Source organism: Rhinolophus sinicus, linkage group LG10 (assembly GCF_036562045.2).
Source record: "Rhinolophus sinicus isolate RSC01 linkage group LG10, ASM3656204v1, whole genome shotgun sequence".
Classification (NCBI taxonomy): domain Eukaryota; kingdom Metazoa; phylum Chordata; class Mammalia; order Chiroptera; family Rhinolophidae; genus Rhinolophus; species Rhinolophus sinicus.
In genome coordinates, this window is record NC_133759.1 from 88,482,280 (window position 1) to 88,504,630 (window position 22,351).

Below are 22,351 nucleotides of genomic sequence, written 5' to 3' on the forward strand. Positions count from 1 at the left end.
GGGGGATACTCAGGGAGGCCCTCCTCTTCCCCTCAGGATACACTGGGCAGCGGAAGGCCCTGCTGGGGAGGTCCCGTAGGAGAGGGAGGGGAGGAGAGAAAACTAAGCCTCTCCTAGACCTCCTGAAGCCTGTCTGAACCCCAGCTCTAAAAGTTACATATGGTGTGACTTCGGGCAAATTAATTAACCTGTTTGTGCTTCAGATCCCCCATATCTAAAATAGGGATCAGATGGTGTCTGCCTCCCGGAGTTATTGTGAGAATCAAATGAAGCAATAGGTACAAAGCGCGGACTTAGCACAGAGCCTGGCACATAGTAATTGCCCAATTAACGTTAGCTGTTTTCACTTGTACAGCTCCTGTAAGGTGCTATCTGGAGGCTTTGTAAAGATAGTGAGGGACACAGGAGTGACGAGAGAATTGGTGTTGATTGACAGGAGCCACTCCAAAGTAGAAAAAGTACTAAGGCTGGCAGATACCCTGGGGATTTCCCCCTTCTCCATCAACTCTTGTCTATTCCTTGACCATTCTTACACAGCTCTGTATATCATATTCTTAAAACCCCTGGACCAACTGTAGCAAGATGATATTTTTGAAATATTTCATTGGTATTTCCCTCACCCACCCCTCTTGCCTCCTTCCCTCTATTCAGTGAGTGAGGCCTCAGGGCCCCGACTGGCAGCAGAAGACAGAGATAAAAGGGGTCACTTCCTGGCTTTTGAGTTTCAAAAGTCTGTGCCCTCAGAACAAGAAGGATTTATTACAAAGCTAAATATTCTGGAGAAAGCATAAATTAGAGGAAGCAGAAAGGGCTCCTTTACCCCCAGCTAACAAAAATGATTCCCTGGCCCAGAGGTGGGGAGGAGAACCTCAGAGAAAGAAATGAGAACATGGTCTATTTGAGTCCTTAGAAAGACACAACCCCAGTGAACAGCAGAGGGGCCGGGGCAGTGAGGCAAACTGGCTGAAACTTAGTTTCTGCTTGTCTTGAAATAGAAACCAAGTTGAGTTATAAAAAAGACATGAGGTTTTGTTTTTTAAATAATCCTAGTCTTTCATTGATTGTAATCAGAAGTATACAGTTGTTTTTTTCACATTGTGAGATTAATATAGAAATAGGTGAAAAGTTAATGCTATGACATTGTATCTGGACCAGCTTTCTGAATTTGCCAAATGAATTAAGTATGCAGTTCTCTTGTTATCAGATGACTTCACTAACAAGTGACAAATGCATCCTTTCTTTCGTGGATGGCAATTCAGGCCTCCTTGCCCAGGACACCCACTGTGATACCCATTTGGGTCTAGATCCTTCCTGCTGTAGTTAGAGCGTGGCAGCTGGCTGTCAGGCAAGCGCAGTCTGTCTCTGGCCAAGAGCGTGCTGTTCTGACACATGTCCGGACAACACATTTCTGGAGAAGGCGGCACAAGCCATGTTGCCAGCTACACGCCATGACCATGGAACAGGCTGATGAGTCTGCCAGAGAGAGAGAGGCTGTGGAGGAGTTTCTGCTGCAGCAAAGGCTTTACAATCTCGTCTTGGGTGACAGACTGTGTTACTGACCTGCTGACATGGGAAACTGGGGCCAGGCCAGGGCCATCTGTGCAGGGCACAGGGATTCCCAGGGTAGTCCTACCTCTGCTTTGCTGCAGCTGCCAGCACCTGCAGAGCCTGCCTCTCTCAGAGACCAAGCAGGCACACCTGTCAGGCTGTACCTGTCCACACCAGGGAAGATACTCAAGGCTGACATCCCTGGGCTCTGGCGGGCAGCAGTCACGGCTTCTTCATTATCTGCCTTAGATGCTGAATTCATGTTCCCAGTTTCCTGGTCTGTACTCTGTTACCCTCCATCATTATTCTTAAATCTTTGTGAAATTGATAAACACACACACACTTTAAATCGGCTGGATAACTAACGGATGGATGATTACTGTTGGCAGAAAAAGGAGACATCCCTTTCAGCCTCCCCCAAGCCCAGTTCCTCGCTAGAGACACCACTATGGGTAGTTGTGTGTGGCAGGCAGTAGGACTTAGCGGTGAGCACGCAGGTTCTAGAGTCAGACGGCCTGGCTTCAGACCCTACCTCTGCCATTTACTAACTGTGCAACCGTGGACAAGTGACTTCAGCTCTCGGTGCCTCAGTTTCCTTATCTGTAAAATAAGGATAATAATAATATCCCCTCGCGAGTCATAGAAACTCAATGAAATGACATATGTAAATTGCTGAGCACCATTCCTGACAGAGTAACCACTATCTAAATTCTATGTCTTATCCTTCCAGACCTTTCCTTATGCATTTCCCCCCTCCTATTTCTTCCTGCATGGTTTCCTTAAACTCGACTATGCTTCTGCATCTTGGAACACTGACCCCCAGCCCACCTACTCTAAGGCCGAACCTCAGCATGACTCCAGCTCTATGGTAATGCAGTCGTCTGTGAATTCTCTCTCACCTTTCCCTGATCCTGGGGCTTTGTACCAGCCCAGCCCACCCTCTAGGTCTGCTCTCTCTTTCATCCTGTTATTCTAGAACAGACACCCTCATGCACTGATGCAAGCAGAAGTTGCTGTGTGAGCTCAGGTGAATCCTTTCTCCCTCTGGGCCTCAGCTTTCTCATTCGTTAAGGGATGCTATTGGACTCATCTTCTTCATTCTTTTATTTATTCATCAAGTACTTATTGAGCACTGATTCTATGCCGGGTCCTGAGGGTGCATTGGCAAACAAGACAAACATGGTCCCTGCCCCGTGTTGTTCACAGTCTAGTGTGTGGATAACCTCCCACTTCCTTCCTGCGCTAAAAGTCTGGTTTTCGGTATTCACACCCTGAACATAGATATAATGACACGAGATGCCACATGCATGATCCTTAGGGGTTACCAAATGCAGCTCTCACAATCTCCCTATCAGAGCTTTCAGAACAAATTACTCACTTATTCTAAGTAAGCACACACACAACAAACATGTCCCCTGGAAACAGCAGATGTGCCCAAAATACACTGCCCCAGGATAACATAAATCATAGCCTCTCATTCCCACAACAGGAAACACCCAATTCACGCATTCCTCTGCAGGATATATCAAAAATATGTCAGCCACCCACCTCTGGAGCCCACAGAAACCCATAAACAGAGGCACAGAGATAGGGGAAGAAAGATGAGGCTGCTTAAGGTGATGAATGGGCTGGAGCCAAGGGTTTTATCCTAGACAATCAGCAAGGAGGGAGAACTGGAAAACCTTTGCCTCGGCTGGGCTGGTCCAAAAATGGATGTGACAGTGTTCGAGCCAAGCTCAGTGGCAAATGCTAGGGATCATTTAGCAAGAATTCCAACACTGCCTTGGAGGTGGGGATGCACGGCTTCAGAGATCCTTTAATTTAATTATCACTTATATTTCAGCCCACGTTACATGCCAAGCAGTGTACTAAGCACTTTTATATAATTTCAGTAATTTAATGCTCACAAATGACCTGAGTTATTCCCGCTCTAGGGATGCTCAAACTGGAACGGGTGCCATGCACTTAACTTGCCCGAGGTTGCATAGCCAGCAAGCGGCAAGGGTGGACCACAAACCCAGCTCTCCTGACTCAGCGTCCACACCACTAACCTCTGTCTGCACTTGTGACCCCTTCCGGTCCGGGGTCCCACCTCTCTGTGCTCTTATGACAGGAAACAGGATCAGTGTTGTGGGGCTGCTTCAACTCCAAAATCAAACACAAGACCCTGTTGGTAACTACCAGATACTCTTATATACAGATCCCACCCTAACCTTTCAGGCAGACGGCTTTCTACCTGCGAGAGGCCTGGATCCACATTTGGGTCTCTTCCCGGGGCGCTATGGAATCCCTGTGAATACACCCAGAGTACTTTGGGCTCTAATGAAGCGGTGAGGAAGCTGACTTGCGACAGCTGCTGCACCCGCTTGTTTTCCTGGGCCCCGGGGTTTTGCGAGCTCATTGCTGAATCGGTTGATTCTCTGCTTGATGTTTCACTGTTCAACCAGAAACCCCACTGTTTTTATTACACTTCCAGCCAATTATTCACAGTTGTTATACTGTCTCCAAATCAGTTTTGTCACTCTTTTAATTATACCCCAGCATAATATAGGTGCTTCTACCTTCTAAAGACCATTTAAAGACAACTCTATTTGAATGAAGGAACATTTTTATCTACAAGGTCAAGTGACTCTCAGGGAAGGAAAAAATATTGTGCAGGCACCACCTCAGTAAAGAGAACATACCTTAGGTCATGTTGCTTTGAGAGAGGAAGCATGCCGTTATCTGCTTTTAAAAGTTATTAATAAATCTGATAACATACAACCGTCTAGTTTAAAAGGGAGATCAATTAGCGGAGAGAAGAGAGTGTGGAGAGGGAGAATGAACCTCAGAAAAGGACTCACAGAGCCAGAATCAGTTTTTCATTGGAGGAAATTTTATAAATCATTGTGTCCAAGCTCCTCCCTGACTCAAGTGGGAATTGAGGCCAGAAGTTAGATGATTTGCCCAAGACTATAAAGCTGGGAGACAGCAGAAAGGGAATCAGAACCCAGACTTACCCCAGTGCTACTACCAGAGAGAAACCCAGAAGATGAAGAAGAGAGAGAGAGAGGAACAGCCAGATGGGGGAAGTAGACGCTGACTTCACCTCTTGCTATGTTCAACTCACATGCTCCTTATAACTCACCAGGAGGCCAGTCACCCCACCCCTTCCAGTACTGTTGTGCTCCAACAATTTTAAATGATCTTTGTAGCACTTGGGAAGAGCTTTACTTGCATATTTATTTACGGAATTAAGATGTATTTGCTTTAAGTATGCTAAAGATAAGGTATGTGTATACAAAAGGACAATGTTTCAGACCCTTAATTTTTAATCTCATAGGCATGGACCAGCTGATTTTCTGCCTTAACACATCATACTGACAGCCATTACTAACTGATTTTCTTGCTTTTGTTGTTGGAAAGATTAAGATTGTTCGGTCTTGCAGTGCCTGAAAATTTGTGACTTTTTTTTTAAATCAGTCTTTATTTCACTGCTCAGAATTTTTTGTTTCCAGATCAAATTTAGGATGGGTGAATGCGTGTGTAATTGGTTCCTATTGTAAATTATTTTTTAAATACTTCTTTAAAACACTGCAGGGATAAAAAAAATTATTAATTTACATCTGAAGTGGCATTTCTGAATTAATTTGTACATGTTATATTTATATAAGGAGGTGTCAACCAGGTTTAGTTTCTTGCTCCTTATTCTCAATGCCCAGTGTTCCGTTTGTGAAACTATAGAACTTCAGTGTCCAATGTGGCAGCCACTAACTAGCCCCATGTGGCTATTTAAATGTAAATTTATATTAATTAAAATTAAATCAATTTAAAATGAAGTACCTCCGTCACACTAGCCATATTTCAAGTGCCCAATGGCCACATATGGCTCGTGATTATTATATTGGACAGCGTGGATAGAGACATTTCCATAACTCAGAAAGTCCTGTTGGAAAGCACAGCCTAAGGACTAGTAACTAGCGATGTCTCTCCTGAATGAATGCCCTTTATTGGCCAAATAACATTAAACAGAAGCTAGAGACTCCCTACGTGAATTGTAGAAACGTATCACATGATCCAGCTGTCTAAACTTTTTAACTTCATAGATTACTTCATAAGAGCAGAGCTAATGTCCTTTGAGGCTTACGGCTGCTCTCAAATGTTGTTCTCAAGGATAGGAGGTTCCTAAAATATGAGGCAGTTCAAAAATTCATGTGTAAGTCAATTTAGAATTCAAAAGACGTTTGCCCATAAGACAAATGTTATAAATCATATGACTGAAACTTGGTACTTTCGGAGATAAAAATTAGTGGAAATCATAACCAGCAGGAAATCAAAAATAAAATGTCAGTGTTTCAGGGGGATTATAGATTGGTGGGAAGAAATGGCACATTTATACACACACAGAATAAGATTAAGTTGATGGTTTAATCAGCCAAGGAGACGGAATCTTATTGGAAATGAGGTGGCTTCCAGGGCGGAGCAGAGGTGACATATCTCAGCATAGCTTCCCTTGACCCCCAGAGTTCCTGATGGTACTATCCGGATAAGGAAAGGTCTTCACATGTCTGAAAGCTCAAATGTTGCTACACCATGGCCCTTTTATAATCAGCACTCTGGAAGAACTCATACCAACAATGCATGCATTTCTGCTTATGGGACTACAAAGGGTAGCAAAAAAAGTATACACATTTTAAGAAAGGAAAAAACTATCAAAATGGTAATACTCAATATACACTGATAACAAAAGATGAATACAAGTCACATTTGACTTCTGCAATTACAAGAGGTGCTCAAAGTGGTTACCATCAGCGTCCAGACACTTCTGATTATGGTGAACTACTGCTTGTGCAACGTTGACCAAAGTATGTACTTGTATATATATTTTTGGCACCCCCGGTATATACAAACATCAGACATTTGGTGGATTTTCAGCCACAGTTAGCATCACGAAAGCAGCACCCTCAGCCTGAGGGAAGCAACACAGTCAGGGCTGAGGACCCATCACTAAATGGCCTAGGGAAGCCCATTTTCCCAATCCATCCTCTCACTCTGACTTTATGCCTTTTAATCTGAGTGGCTCAAAGGCTGAGTTTTGACCCAAGACCATGATTACAAATTGCTTTCCCCAGAAAATCAAATGAGGAAAAAAATCTAATTGGTCTTACAAGTTGGTTCTTCAGCAATAAGGAAGGTTGAGTTAGAAGAGGTATATGAAAATTTGTGCAGTGATTCTGGAGGGACTTTTGGATACTTTTGGGAACTCTAATTGTTGATGGTGACAATTATACTACTTGTTCTTATTTTCAGACTCACAGCTTTGTTTCCCTCAGCAATAGTAGATCACCTCACTGCTCGTATAAACAGGATCTATATTTTTCTCACAAGTTGAAGGGAGAGGAGGGAAAACATATTTTCTGGGGACATTGAGTAAGAATCAGAAAAAGAAGAAAAGGAGACAGAACTACAGGCAATGTTTGTGGACATTTCGGGGGTTAGGGAAGAATTGCTCTGAGCTGTGGAGAGGATGTGAAGGTCATTATACCAGTGAATATTTGTGGAGCACGTAATGCAATTTTTGAAATGCTTTATATGTATTAATCCATTTAATAAGTTAATTCATGATTTAGTTAACTAGCTAACTCACTCAACTTTTGTCTTCAATTAAGACAGGAAACAAAGAGTTGAATTAGAGGCATGAATTCCATGAAAGAAAGATTGTGAGAATATTATTCTCGCATTTCAGATAGCAAAGTTGTCAGAAGCAACAGTCTTGGGGCTAAAGAAGCAGTTCTTTGCCCTGGAGCATGGGATCCATGTAAGTGGAAGATAATCAAAAGTCCTGCTTTCCTGTTCCTTGTCTTTAAAAAGAGAAAAGTGTAGGAAATCAGTTACAGAGATCATCTCTGAAACTCTGAAGAAAACTATAGGGTAACGTATGTAATACCAAATTTTATATTTAGAGATAAGTATTAGACCCCAGATGTATCAGTCAGGACACGCTATAGTAACAAAAAAATCTTAGCGGCTATGACAACAAAACTTCTTCCTTGCCCAGGATAGATGTTCGACAGGGGTGAGATGCTCTATGATTCCTTAGTCAGGGATCCAAGCTGATGCATCCTGCACACCATATGGGGTATCACCAGAAGCTGGGCTATGGGAACGGCAACATGGCAGATCACATACTGGCTCCTAGGGCTTCCAAGTGGAAGTGACACACAATTTCCATTTACATTTCATTGCCAAGCAAGTCACCATGTGTAATACTTCATGTGCCTAGAATAAAAGATTCAAATTTCAGTGAACAGACATAACAACCACTACACTAAGTCAAGAACCCTCGAATTAGGGGATCTCTAAGTCCCTTTGCAGTTCAAGCTCCTTTAAGACCAGAGTAACTTATAAGACGCTTATTCAAAGTTTAGTCAGTAAGTCTACATGTCTAAATGAGAGACACCAATTCCTCTTCAATCAGGTGCTCACCTTTATAGCCAGGATAAGAATGAGCCTTCTAATAGAGTAGAGCAGAAGTTCTGGGCTATTGCTTTACCTTTGAGTGAGAATGGAGGAACTGAGTGATTCTCTCCCTGGTGCCAGTGGGGGCTTCCTGCAAGAGAGGAGGCGTGGTTCCTCGCTGGCAGAGTTATCTCAAATGAGAAAAGCGTACACAAATGAGGTTGGATCAGACAGCTGCTAACATCCCTTCTAATCCTGAGATTTTGAGTACTAGACAGTGCGTACTGTTATTAAATACCGATGACCAGACTTTAGAATGGTCAAGCAAAGTATATCTCAGGGAAGGGAGATTTTGAAAAGCAGCCATGAGAAAGTCGAAGTAAGAGAGCAATAGACTCAACAGGCCAGTAGAACTCTAAAGCATCGTCACATGCTGACCGCTGAGCTCCCACCCCCAGTGACTTCAGCCCCTACAGATTTCCACCAACTCTTTTTTCTTAATTATACACCTTTGATATTTTCTCAATGTTATGCAAAATGCTGTTCAAGGGCAGCTTTAAGATGAGCCCCTTGTCAATCAAATGAGCCCCTTTTCCAACCAAAGTGCCCCCCTCCCTTTGTGCCTCTTTTATAGTCTGTGCTGCTGTTGACCATGCTCGTTTTATAGATGTGGAACCCGAGGTGCAGATAAGGCTGTAACTTGCTTAACAAAAAAAGCCAGTTGGAGGCAAGATCAGCCACCCATTTCTTTGAGACCCATGAGTCAATTGCAAGACCTAAATTCCCTTTGAAAAGTGTGGGGCCTGGTTTGGATCCAGAGATCACTCAAGAAATGGCATTTCTGGATTGTTTACCTTGAAATACTCTACTGCCTCTTTTATTTGTTTTCATTTGTGAATTTGGCCTCTATTATTACAAGGAAAGTGTATGCTTACTCATAAGTGTCTGCCTGATTCAGGAGATTTATGGCCGCCCATCTTACTGCCACGCCCCTTTCTAATGCTGCCTTTGATAGGCATATTCAGCCTGATGATGTATTGAAGGTACTTTGCTAATCAGTTCCACCCTTTCTGCGTTTTAATTCCAGTTAAGATTGTAAGAATGTCTATGGCAGGCTTTTTAAAGAGTGAGGGCCTTTTGCATGCTGATCTCTCTGTTTCTTTCTACAGTTCCTTATCAGCAGAATCCTTACAATCCCAGAGGCAGCTCCAATGTCATCCAGTGCTACCGATGTGGAGACACCTGCAAAGGGGAAGTGGTTCGTGTCCACAATAACCACTTCCACATCAGATGCTTCACCTGTCAAGGTAGGAGGCCCCATTTCCCAACTTCCTGCTCAGATTCTTGGCCATGCTCTCACTCCCAGGACATGCCACAGAAGTAGGCAGAACAAACACAGGCAGATGAGCTACCTACAAAGGCCTAAAGAGACTTCCCTAGAGCCTGTTATGAGAACTCCACTTTAAGCAACGTGAAGAGGGAAGGCAGAGTGAGACAAGTGTGGGGATCTGGGGGAGAGAAGGAGCCTGGTGACTCCTGAATGGTAGTGCTGACCCAGAAGGAAAGCCGCATTCCTGCAAGCGTAACGTACACCTCTCTAAAGACGCCTGCCTTGTGCCTTTCAATCAATGTGAGTGAAAGAAAGAACAAGCTGTCCTGGCTAAAATGCAGCGTGGCTCTGAGATGAGCACCTGCTCTATACACGACAGTGTGACAATCCTCAGAGGTGAAGTTTAACAACGGAGAAGGTACATCTTGACTTCAGTAAGGTTTGTAATTTGGGAGCAGATGGATGTTGGTTTACCGCTAATTGTTACAGCTTATCTGTGGCTCATTTCTAGAACCCTAGACTTGATGGAGCTGAGAGTTCCTTAAAAGAAGATAGCTACCCTGTTTCCCCAAAACTAAGACCTAGCCGGAAAATCAGCTCTAAATCGTCTTTTGGAACAAAAATTAATATAAGACCCGGTCTTATAGTATACTATATGAGACCTGGTCTTATAGTCAAATACATTAATTATATTATACTATTTAAGATCCGGTCTTATAGTAATATATATTAATTTTTGCTCCAAAAGACGCATCAGAGCTGATTGTACAGCTAGGTCTTATTTTCGGGGAAACACGGTAGCAGCTGGAAGGAAGAGGGACTCAGCTGGAAGAGTCTGAGAACCCTCTGGCCCAAACAGGGCAACGCTCCCTTCCCCAGTGCCCCTTACAAATGCCTCTCCAGCTCCACGTCTTGAACTCCTCTTTGAAGCTTCCTGTTCCACAGAGCAGCCATTCTGATGTTGGGTTGCCCTGCGGGTTTGGAAAATGATTGACTCAAACCCTGTAACATCCACCTGTTGGTTTTAGGTTTGTCCTCATGAAGTTGGATGAGTACTTTGTATTTGCTTTTCCCGGTGGCTGCCCTTCACATACGTGTAGCCAGGTCTTCCCCAAGCCCAGTTATGTCGCAGGTCCTTAAATTCGGCCTCATGTGAAATGTTTCCCACTTGTATCATCTTCCTGAAGTCTTCCTCCTTGATCCATCTGGTTTATCACTATCATTCTCAGAGCATAATGACCAGAACAGACCACAGTTCTCAAGGTCTGCCAAACACAGCAAGGAATTGCATTTCTGTTAATGTGACTGATATTGAATGGATTTCCCGAGAAGCCACTTCACACCATTGACGGGTATTGACCTTAAGGTCAATTGAAACCCCCAGATCTTTTCATTTTAGTAACTTCTTCCAACCTCAGCCTGGTGTATCTGAGATTGACTTCCTCTGCCATTGCAGAAAAATCCTAGATTTCTTTCCTCAAGACCTAACTGGACTCTGCACTGAGCAAGAAACTACATATTCCCTAATTTGTTTATGAAAGCATATATGGGATATATTTTAATTAAACGTGATTTAAATTTTATCTTGAGACTTTGCAAACCCCTTGAATGCAAGTTGACCTGCAAGACTATCTTTGTGAGTGGCCATTTTTACATCCCCAGAAGTAGAAATAGGACAAAGGGTAAAGGTAATAAAATTGTTATAAGGAGGTCTGAACGATGACTCTGCAATTATAGTCTTAAGAGAGTATATTTGTTACCTTATGCCAAAATCTAATAGTTTAAAACAATCTTTTACTTAGCTCCCGACCCTCTGGGTTGGCTGGGCAGTTCGTTCAGTCTGAGCTGACTCTGCTTATATCTGTCTGCCTCGCCATGATGACACGGTGGGTCAGCTGGCTGTGGTTGGCAGGCTGTTGACTTGTGTGGCTCCATATGGCTTCTCATTTTCCAGCAGGCTGGCATGAACCATTTGCATGGTAGTCTCAGAGTTCAAGTACAAGAGAGCAAGCTTCAATGAGCAAGACCTTTTCAAGCCTCAGCTTGGGTCACACTTGTTAATGTCCCGTTGGTGAAAACAAGTCAGATGGCCAACCTAGATTCAAGATCATGGAGAAATAAACTTTACCTTTTGTGGGAGGCTCTGCAACATCAGATTTCATGGGTGCGAATGCAGAGAAGGGAAGAATTGGACCATGTTGACGGTCTACCACAGGGAAGTTGAATCTTTTTTAATGTAGCTTTTAAGGGGGAAAAAAAAACTAGTCTTTTCAATGTCAACTTGCTTAGCAATGAAACCAATGAGAGGATTTTGTTTCCAGGGATTAGTTACCCTAAACAGGCTTGTCATTTGAAAAATCTAAAATCTCTATGAATTTCTTTTACAACTCTTTTACCATGCACGACTGTGCTGACATGAAAGGAAGGAATCTGAAGAGGTGAAAAACAAAAGTAAAAGCAGAAATCCTGCTGTGACTGTCAATGTCAGATTTAACCCCGATGGTTTATCTAAATCTTGAAGACCTTGACTTTTCACCTTGCTGGCCATATGGATCATGGAGAGCGGGAAGGAGGCAAAGCCTGGAGCCTGGGCCAAGTAGGAACCTAATAGGAGGCCTCTGACTGAAGCTGGGATTCCCCCTGCAGAAGTCTTATTCTCAGTGTATAGATGGATGAGAAATAAACTGGCTCTGGAGAAGGAGTCAGTGCTGACACATGCCTGCACCCACTTGGCACTAGTTAGAAGAGAATAAAATTCTTATCAAATTGTCTGTTCATAATCCACCCCATATTGCTTGTGGATACATCACAAGTAGTAAAACTATAAAGAAAAGAAAAGGCATGATAAACACACTTGGGGACACTGTGGGAAGGGAATGCTTTAGGGAGAGGCGAACAGACTTCCCAGGTGCTGGCAATGTTCTATTTTGTAAACTTGGCAATGGATACCTGGGAGTGTGTTTTTTATTCTTCTTTAAACTGTACATACATATTTTATACATTTTCTGCGTGCATCATATATTTCACAATTTAAATATTTAAAATAATGAGATAGATCACCCCCAGAGGCCCTTCTAACTCTTTGATTTTGAAATTTCGTAGTACTCGGTCTTGTTTGAAATGTTTGAAAACCAACAGAATGATACGACAGGAACCTGATCTCTCAGATCTGGATGTGTCCTCAGTTACCACCTCGCCCTCTCATTTTACAAATGAGGCATCTGAGCTCCAGAGAGGGGAGGTAACTTTCTCAAAGTCACACAGCACCTCAGAGGCAGAATAAGAACATGGACAAAGGTCCAGTAAGCTGCAAAACAGCACCTTTTCCACTGAAACATGCTAGGGCCGTGGGCAAGTCCTTCTAGGCATTATGTTTATCGTGAACATTCATTCTGGAGTTTCTCAAAGCAGTGCTAACTTTTCATATTCTGTCCCATTGTCAAACCACATAACTACTTTTCTTTTAAATGAGTAGGCTTTATATTTTGGAGTCACAGAATAATGTCTGCCCCCAGTGTGTTGATTCCACAAGAGCTCCACATGCAGAGCCTTTCCATGGCCTTTCCTAGTATGTGAATGTCAAGCTCTGCTCAGCCGCAGATACATCTATCATGGGTGTAGCTCACCTTCCATCCCCGTGCTCCCCACTGTATTTCCAGGAGCCCCTGAGATTCTCATCAACCTTAGTACCCTTTCTAACAAAAACTTCCTCCTTCAGCTCCTTGGGGGGAAAGGAGGAACTGACTGTTCTAAGTTTTCTTGTGGCCTCCTGGTTTTCTCCACTGGGAGAGGTGGCTCTGGGGGTGGAGTTGGCAGGGGAAACAAAGGAGAGAAAAGAAGGGAAACAACAGGAGCTGTTTCCAATGAGGTCGTAGGCCATGACCTCACTAATTCCACAGCCATGAAGTCAATTGATCCACCACCTGCACAGCCCAGAACAGCCTGTACTCTGGTCTTGCCTAACCTCTGGCCCCGGCATTGTTTGATGTGATGAGTTTTCATGAAGCCTGAGGGAAGAAGAACCCTTCCCCACCTCCCACCACCACCACCACTTCCACCCATTCTCCCTGCCTCTCCGCAGGGCGGGTCTCCAGGGGCTTCCAGCTCTGCCTCACACTGAGTTTAAAATGTTTGGCACGTGGTAAGCCCTGAAGGAAGCTTTCCTTTTCCTAGACTCACAGGATGGCAGTGTCAGAAGAAGAACTTAGGTCATTTTACATACAAGTGAACAGTGGCCCCAAACAAGAGAGGGCCTCATTATCACCCAGAGAGTTAGTGGCAGGTGGTCTGATTCCCAGACCACTACATCTCCCACCGTGCTCACTGATCCCCCTGGTTCTATGACATCTGGGGCTGCCCTCCCCACTCAGCCTGGCCCTTTAAGCCTGCCTCTGGCTTGCAAAGTGAACAAACACTTGTGCAAAATTTCTTGCATTCACCTGGAAGTCCCTCCTATTTTTAACCTGGCTGCTTTTGCAGAACTTTCCTATCCAAGATGAGGTAGTATTTACTGGGGTGATGTCACCTGGTACAGGCCAGGTCCTCACACTTACAGGCGTGGAAACTGTGCCTCATCGGTTTCCCCACCATTGGTCACGCTTGAGAAAGCTGACTCGTGCTAACAAAGTCCTTAGGAAACCGATGCAGAAAACCAGAGTGCCTGTTGATTAATGTAAACAAGAGCTGTCACTCTGCGTTGTACTAGTTCACCTCCTCGTGAGCAGCTGTTTCTCTCCCAGAGGCGATCCGTGTAGAAAGTCAAACTATCAGACCGTCGCTTGGTGAATGCAGACTGAGACCAAGGACCTGGTCAGAGGGTCTGAACGGGCTCTCCGGCAGCCTTCCTTTGGTGACTGACCACCCCCTTCCTGGCTGGCCCATCCTTGCTTTAGCTGGATGGATACACTTAGCGGTTCTGGTGGCCTCAGAGCCATTCGATCTCTTGGAAGAAACTTGGCCTCTTTCTAGTCAGCCCATTATGTGTTGCTTCCGTAATTCATTCTCAGAGGGAAATCTCATTTCCCACATTTCTGTGTCCTTTGGGGAAGGATGGTCCCCCGTGATTCAGTTGCTCACACACCTATAATTATATCACACCCACTCTTCTATCTGTCTTACACATCTTCATATTGTCCACAAGGATATCCCAAAAGACCTAATGAAATACCTCATCAAACCGCGTTGTCTCTATTCAAAAGCTATCAAGGCAATGGATCAATTTTGCAGCTGAGTGACAGACTCACTGTAATCTTCTCTCTACATTTATATATGTCTGAGTTTTTCGAAATAAATTTTTTTTAAGTTTTTAAAAACTAGAGGGGAAACCATTCATGGCCTTTCAGTATCCCACAAAACCTAAACTTCTTAAGTCAGACTTGAGCCGTCCTCTAACTGGCTTGTCAATGTTTTCCTTTATTACTGCCATCCACTCCCTAAAAACACCTGCCCTACCCCAGCTCCGTCTCCACACAAATATCACTTGCAACTCCCTGCCTCTGTGATTTAGCATATTCTGTTCCTTTGACGGTCAACTCAAGTGCTGCCTCCTCCAAGAAGCCTCCCATGATCTCTCCCCCGCTGCCAGCGTTCCCTTTTCCTCCCCACTCACAGTACTTGCTGCCTGCACCAGCCCATGGTCTGTCACCCGTGATATGTGATCTATACGGTCTTCTCTCTGTGCACATTATTAGCTCTTTACCGTTTGGGGATTGTGTTTTATCATTCATGCCTGGGAACAGATGCACCCTTTATGCTTATGATGAGAATAATCTGTAAATCATCCATCCCACTGCCCTCCTCAGTTGTCTCCAGTTTGGGATTCAGAACACATGCGCCCCATTCTGCCCTTCAGCTGGCACACAGTCATGCATGTAGGAAATGCCCAGAAACGTTTTAACTGAACGATTCTTTTACCAAATTCATGATACCTACCACCAGCTATACAGCACTGTGTGAGCCACAGAGCCTTCAACTTTTCATCCATGTATTGAGAGGGTGGTACGACCTCCGTGGTTTCAGTGGGTGTGCATTACCATCAGCTGGGGAGTGTGGTAAAGTGCAGATGCCTGGGTCCCAGCCTCAGGGAGTCTGACTCAGACGCAAGCACCTGCATTGGAAGCCCACCAGGTGATTCTCACGTAAGCGGTCTTCAGGCTATACTTTAAGGAACACTGGCCCCAAAGGCCCAGGGGTCTGATGTCCACCATTCTCTAGCCACTCGTTGCCGAGTCAGATGCTGGCCTTGTCCCCAGTGAGAACCCTGGGCTTGCAGACCCTCCCAGGACTCAGCCTGCTCTTGCTTCCCTCCTTGCTTCCCCAGTGTGTGGCTGCGGCCTGGCCCAGTCGGGCTTCTTCTTCAAGAACCAAGAGTACATCTGTACCCATGACTACCAGCAACTCTATGGCACCCGCTGTGACAGCTGCCGAGACTTCATCACCGGTGAGGTCATCTCTGCCCTGGGCCGCACCTACCACCCCAAGTGCTTTGTGTGCAGCTTGTGCAGGTGAGTCAGGGGCCAGCAGAGGCCAGGACCCTCGTCCTTAGCCTCCAGGGAAGGGAAGCAATGGCCTTTCTCGGGTAGATCTGGGGCTATACAGGGCTTTATACTGGACGCTTGGATTTTAGAATCTCAGGGGTGGGAGGATCCAATAGGCCAGTGGTTTTCAAACCTTTTAGCACCTGAACCCTTTCTGTCAAACGTGACCTAGTGTTAAACACTAGTTTGTCCTGCACTGAAGGCAGAGTGAGAACCCGAGCCCCCGCACTCAGCCTCCCATTTCCCATCACAAGGCCCAAAGGAACCACTGAGCACCCTGGCCCCTCAGGACTCAGTTTGGAAACCATGCCCCTGGCCCAGGCCCTCACGTCTCAGCTACGCATGCTGCAGGCATACCTGTGTATAGCCTTCCTCCATGACCCTGGCACGTGACCTCCCCTCTGTAAGTCTCAGCTTCTTCATCAGTAAAATGGGCATCAAAACCATTCCAAGCTCACTGGGTTTTCATGAAGATCAATGACACAATGCATGCAAAGACCTTACTTAGCTCAGTAACTGGTACATAATTGTGTCTGCTTCTATTATTCTTTCTATTACCATAATGATAACCATGTAGCCTCTCAGGACATCTGTAAGGTCATGGAATGCTTACCCCATCCTTCCTCCCCACCCCAGCATCCCAATCACTTGTTATCTTAGCAGATGTTCATTAAGGGTCCACTATATGCCAAGCACCACATGAAGGATGAAAAATAAACCTCAACCTTGCCCCCAAATACGTTAAAATTTAATGGACCGCTCTGATTAAGTCATAAGTAAAGCATGATTGGAAATGCATTTTTTAATTGGGAACGGAATTTATAGATTAATTATTCTCCCCATAAAATAACCACCTGTTAGTTACCAGTTAGAGTAACTAACCAATTAGAGTTTCTGATTGGGGCCAATGGTATAGTGTGTAAAAAGTGGAATCCATTCATTCTTTCATCTCTTAAAACCTGGGCCCTGGGTCCTGGAATCTCAGACCCACTGGAGGCTAACACAGTAGGGTCCATACGGTCTAAGATTTTATTAAAGCCCAACAGAGATGTAGCACCTCCCCGAGGTCATACCGTGTCCTTTTACCGTGAGTCAGTGCCTGAACCATGAGGAAAACACAGCTCCCCGACTCTGGCCCCCACACTCCCTCCATCGACCCCCACTGCTAACGCAGGGGCAGTGGAGACACTGGCAGCCTATGTCAGGGGTTATGCTCAGAGTCTGTGGTGTCCCCGACTTCCTGTGCAAGCGTAGCTGCGTGATGAGACAGACAGTGTGAGGACGCTGGAGATGGTTTATATTTAGTTAGGGAGGCAGGCCATGGACGAGCTTGAGAGCTCCGAGCTGTGGAACTCAAAACTGCACAGATGCAGAGGAGGGGAGGAAGAGGTTATCTGCGGACTTCTAAACTTCCTGGAGGTGAAAGAAAGAAATTTGGTAAGTCTGGAGTGGAATGAGTTCTTCTTCTTGATAGATCGAGTTGGGATGGAAAAAGTCCTTCGAGGAAGAAGGAACAAGTCTCAGAGGAGTTACTAACCTCTTCATTTTACAGATGAGATATGTAAGTTCAACTAAGTGTCATGAGGTGCCCAGTGTTAAATTCAAGTAACTAGCCTAGTGGGCCTCCAGTTTCCAGTCCTGGCCCTAACTGAGTGGTTTCGCCAGCCTGGCCCTGTGAACGGCGCTTGAATTTATCTGGTGCTCTAGAAGGCAAGCTGTGTGTGTTCCCAAAGAGCTTTCGGCGCGTGTGTTGTCAGGTCAGCAGTAGACACAGAATCCCTCCAAAGAAGAGGCATTGAATTTCTCTCTCGTCCCCCTTGCAGGAAGCCTTTCCCCATTGGAGACAAGGTGACCTTCAGCGGGAAGGAATGTGTGTGTCAGACGTGCTCCCAGTCCATGACCAGCAGTAAGCCCATCAAGATCCGAGGACCAAGCCGTGAGTCTTCCCCACTGGGTGCCTCCCCGTCCACAGCGCTGTGTCCCAGGGCTCCCCCGTCCCAGCAACATTAACGGCTCCTGCAGGCCTGGAGGGAAGTGGAGGAGGTTCCCCCCCTCCGCCCCGGAGGACTCCTGAATCATGACCCAGTTGGCATACAGCCCAGACTCACAAGCTTCCCTAAGTACAAATGCAGGGAAAGCAGCGGCCCGACGCAAGCAGGGATGGCCTGTGCAGTCAGGCGGGGCTTCTCTGAGATGAGCTGGGCTCCTGACCTGATTCCCCTCTGCATCCACACTCCCAAGGGCACCCCAACAGAACTGGTCAAGTGCTTTGCCACCAGAGCTTCTCAATTTTGATCGACTCCACTGAAAAAGAATACTCAGGCACGTCTTACAAAAGAGAAACTATGGGCGCAAACCACAGGGCTGTGCTAGCGTCTCAGAGTGTGTCCCAGGGACTGATGCATCAGCGTCACTGCAGAACTGATAACAATACAGATTTCTAGGACCCCTTTGGCCTTCTAGGAATGGGACCTAGAAAGCTTCATTCAGAAGAAGCTTCCCGGGTGATTCATTTGCTGCCCTGAGATTGAGGAGCACCATCTGGGGTGAGGGGCTATCTGTCAGGCTATAGTAGATGTTATGTTTTATCACTGAACCATAGATTTGGGGGGCAAATTAAGGAGCAAGAATATACCTTGGAACAGTCATTCTAATTTGTGGCATGTCCATTCCACTCCGGTGTGTCTGGCAGTAAGACGTCTAAATCAGCGTTTCTAGACCCCTTGTTAGGCTGCTAATGGTATGTGCCCTCGCGGGGGAGCTGGCGGCTGCTACACGCGGTCCTGGCACCCAGGGACTCCGTGAGCCGTGCTAGGCTCCACGGTGTTCTTTCATGGTTCATGATACTCGCTGGCCTCGTCGACAGAATCGATGAAAACCCATTAGCCTCCTGTGCTGCAACCCTGCGCCAGTGCGGGGGGCTGTCACAGTCAGTGTGCTGGGGCTGCATCCTGCTGAGGTGGCTGAGCATGGAGCACCCTAAGTCAGCAGGGCTTGGCTCCCAGGGTTCCAGGAGAGTCCAGCCAGCGCGGTGAGCCAGGGAAAAGACGATGGGAAGGCGCCCTCCCTCGCCCTTCCTTCCTTTCAGTCAAATCAGATCTGCTGGCGGAATGTGTACAGCCCTTCCTTCAGCATCCTTGGGGCTGCTCAAGAAGAGTGTGCTGCTCTGAGCAGGTTTCCATCTACAGGTGGCTGAGTGCATACACTATTATCTTTCCTAACTCCTTGAAAGCACCGTGCAGAATGAGCAAAGATGAGATGCTGAGATGCAGGACCATGGCCCTGCGACAGATGCCACTGAGGTGGCGAGAGTCCAGCGGGACCATGTGTGAGGCAGTAGAGAGAGGGCAGCTGGGAGTCAGGAGCCTGCCAACCTTCTGCGGGATGCAGAGCAGTGGTGTAGAGGCCCTGAGACTCAGTCTACCCAGCTTTGTAGGAAGCAAATGCATTAGCATACAGGAGCCAGACTAACACATGGGAGTGTGTACAGCGCTCTCTACATATAAAGCGAGGGATTCTGTTGGCTTGGAGGTTTAATCTAGAAAGCGCACCAAAGGAGAACTAAGAGGAAGATTCCTGGATCTGTTGCTACTTCTCTCTGCTTCTGTTGCGTGTTACTGTGTGCACCAGGTCTCACACAGGTGAAAGATTCCTCAGCTAGTGTGGGAGTCTTGCGTGTGACTGTGTCCTTGAGGAGAGGCTACTCAATGTCTCCACCATAATTCCGTGAATCAGGAAGGTGAGAAAGAATGAACAATGAGAAGCAAATGAGCACGTGGGCAGTATGCCGGGGTGGGGGGGTCCCCCAGGATCATGGCTCATCTTGTTACTCACTAAGACATCAATCTGTGGATCTACAGGGCATGTGTTTCATAGAAATGTTTTCTCCCCAGAGGGGGTCACTGTCCCTACTACAAACGACTAGAGGAGATGATGGAAGGTCTGTTGAGTTCCCAAAGGATAGAGAGAACCAAAAGCAGATTCTAGAGAGTCTAAGATGGAAAAGGAAAAAGAAGGAGAAAAAAAATATGGTGTATTTTTTATCTATGGGAGTGTGAAGTTTCATCCCTGGAGGGTGAATAAACACTTTCTGGAAAAGCAGGAGGAGTATCTACTCAAAAAAGATCAAGAATAATACTCAGGAACTGTTAAAAGAATCGTGTTAGTTGGCACAGGAAGGAGAAATGTTTCCTCACAGACTTCACTGAGAAGAATCAGCAGCAGTAGCAGCGTCACCATCAACGTCACCATCTGTCACCACCATCACCATCACTACCACCATCACCGTCACCCCCACTATCACCATCACAGCCGCAACCATGACCATCACCACACTAGCTACCAACACCACCATCACCACCTGGTGCTACCACCATCGCCGCCACCATCACCACTGCTAACATTGATTGACTGTCACTACTGTCAGGCAATACACTAAGTTTTCTATATATACCTCGTTTAATCATTATAACTCTATAAGGGAGATAAGAGTAACTTATCTTTTAGATGAGTTTTATAGGTGAGAAAACTGAGACTCAGAGAGCTTAAATGACTTGCCCAAAGTCACACAGATAGTAAGTAATGGAACTGGGATGTGAGCCTAGGCAACCTGGCCCTGGAGCCTATTCCCTTAAAACCCTATGCCAAAGACATGATTTGCTCACTGAGAAGGGGCCTGTCTTCCTGGATCAGTTGCCCAAAACAAGGTGGGGAACTTGCTATGACGCACAAAACCCACTCATTTTTGCTGATCTAAATGGAATGAGTGACACAGTCAAGAAAACCTAAAAATGGCTGTCTGGGGTCTTTAAAGACCTCATAAACTGAAGGATTTGGGAGGAACAGGTGGCAGCCGCATAGTTTCTGCCAGCTGAAGGTTGTAATTTTGGAATAGAGAGGAACATATGAGGAGGAGACAACTGGCTCTACAGAAATCAACTCGGGACAGGGTGTGGTTTTCCTGACCTTGCTGATGACACAAGACTCATGGGCTCTTGGATGGGTGCCTGAGACTCCAACGGTGGCCAAGAGTAAAAGGAAGAAGAAGAGGGTGAAAAAAGGTCCTGATAAATATGAAGCAGGACAATGCAGGACCAAGCAGCTTAACATGAAAAGAAAAGCCACGTGGAGCTGGTGTCCCCGAGTTCTCAGGAAGGGTCAGCAGGCCTTCCCTGGTGCTTCTGGCCTCAGATCAGAGACTGGAGAATGCAGAGACTGTGGGTTGCAAACAGAAGAACGGAAAACAACTATGACAGTGACCACTGAGTGGGCACCAGTGCCAAGCACGGTGCTAAGTCCTTACAGACCTGATTTCAGTTCATCTCCACACCAGTGTTATAAGGAAGATATTCAGATAAGGAAGCTGGGGCCTACCGGTCATATAACTCGCCAGTGGGGGAGCTGGGATCCTCCCCTCAGCCAGCCTCTGACCTCTCAACCCAACCTCTCCCCACTGCACTACCTCCTAAAGTTTAACTCCAGGTGCTCAACTCATTCCAGATAGATCACTACAACTTAGAGAGATGGGATTCATTACTAGAATGTGGCCCTGAAAGAACGCAGCTCTTCAAATATGTTTTATTAGCGAGGTAGAGAACTGGGTGGTTGGCCGATTTCCGTGCCTGTCTCCATGGAATCCACAGTGAATTTGATCAGTGGAGGGATGGCCACTTCAAGCAAGGAAAAGCGAGTGTACAACAGGAAGCAGAAGAGAGACACTGCAGCTGTCTTGAAATATTGGAAGGAAATGCCAGGTGGGAAAAGAGGTAGATTATTCTTGGATGCATGAACTAGGGGGCGTCAGCAGGAGTTGGGTCTCGGCTCCGTATGAAGAAGCCCATCCTGACGATCTGGCCTATCCAGAGGTAGAGTGGACTTCCTCCAAAGACGTGAGCTGCCCACCCCTGCAGGTGACTAAGCAGAGGATGGTGCCCACCTGTTGAGAACGCTATAGATTCCAGCTTTGGGTGGGACAGTCACCAAATGCTCTGTGAATTCTGAACCCCTATGGAATCATTTAACCCTATTTGGGAGGCCCACAGAGACACAAGTGCAGTTATTTGTGGCCTGGAAAGCCAGACCAGACACCTGAACCCTCAGGTTCTGCTCTGCCGAGCATGGGCAAGTCGCCTCAGACTCCTGTCTGTCTATAAAAGGGGAGGGAGTGCCTGACCTCTCTAAATTATTACATTCTGAAGCCTATGATTACTGGGATGGGGGGAGCGGTAAGGGGAGGTAGACTTATCCCAGGAGAAAAATAAGGAAAATAAATAAACCCCAAACTATTTTCCCAGCCCCCCATCTGAAGGTCTGGGGCTTAAAGCGTTTTACAATCAGAGACCTGGCTGCCCCCAGCCTGTGCTCAGAGATGTTAGAAAGGTGCTGAGGGGCCGGCCCGGTGGCTCAGGCGGTTAGAGCTCCATGCTCCTAACTCCGAAGGCTGCCGGTTCGATTCCCACATGGGCCAGTGGGCTCTCAACCACAAGGTTGCCAGTTCAAC

General features: G+C 46.1%; 1 protein-coding gene across 6 annotated transcripts in view; it reads left to right on the forward strand.

Moving 5' to 3' along the window:
* ABLIM3 (actin binding LIM protein family member 3) overlaps positions 1–22,351 on the forward strand; it is a 103,282-nt gene that overhangs the window by 30,766 nt on the left and 50,165 nt on the right. For all 6 annotated transcript variants that reach the window (XR_012489830.1, XR_012489832.1, XR_012489831.1 and 3 more), the window contains exons 3-5: positions 9,156–9,293; positions 15,636–15,819; positions 17,676–17,788. Coding sequence is in view for 1 of the 6 variants with exons in the window: in XM_019734351.2 (XP_019589910.1) it covers positions 9,156–9,293; positions 15,636–15,819; positions 17,676–17,788 (435 nt within the window). In the remaining 5 variants the exon portion in view is untranslated. The remainder of the gene's footprint in view (positions 1–9,155; positions 9,294–15,635; positions 15,820–17,675; positions 17,789–22,351) is intronic.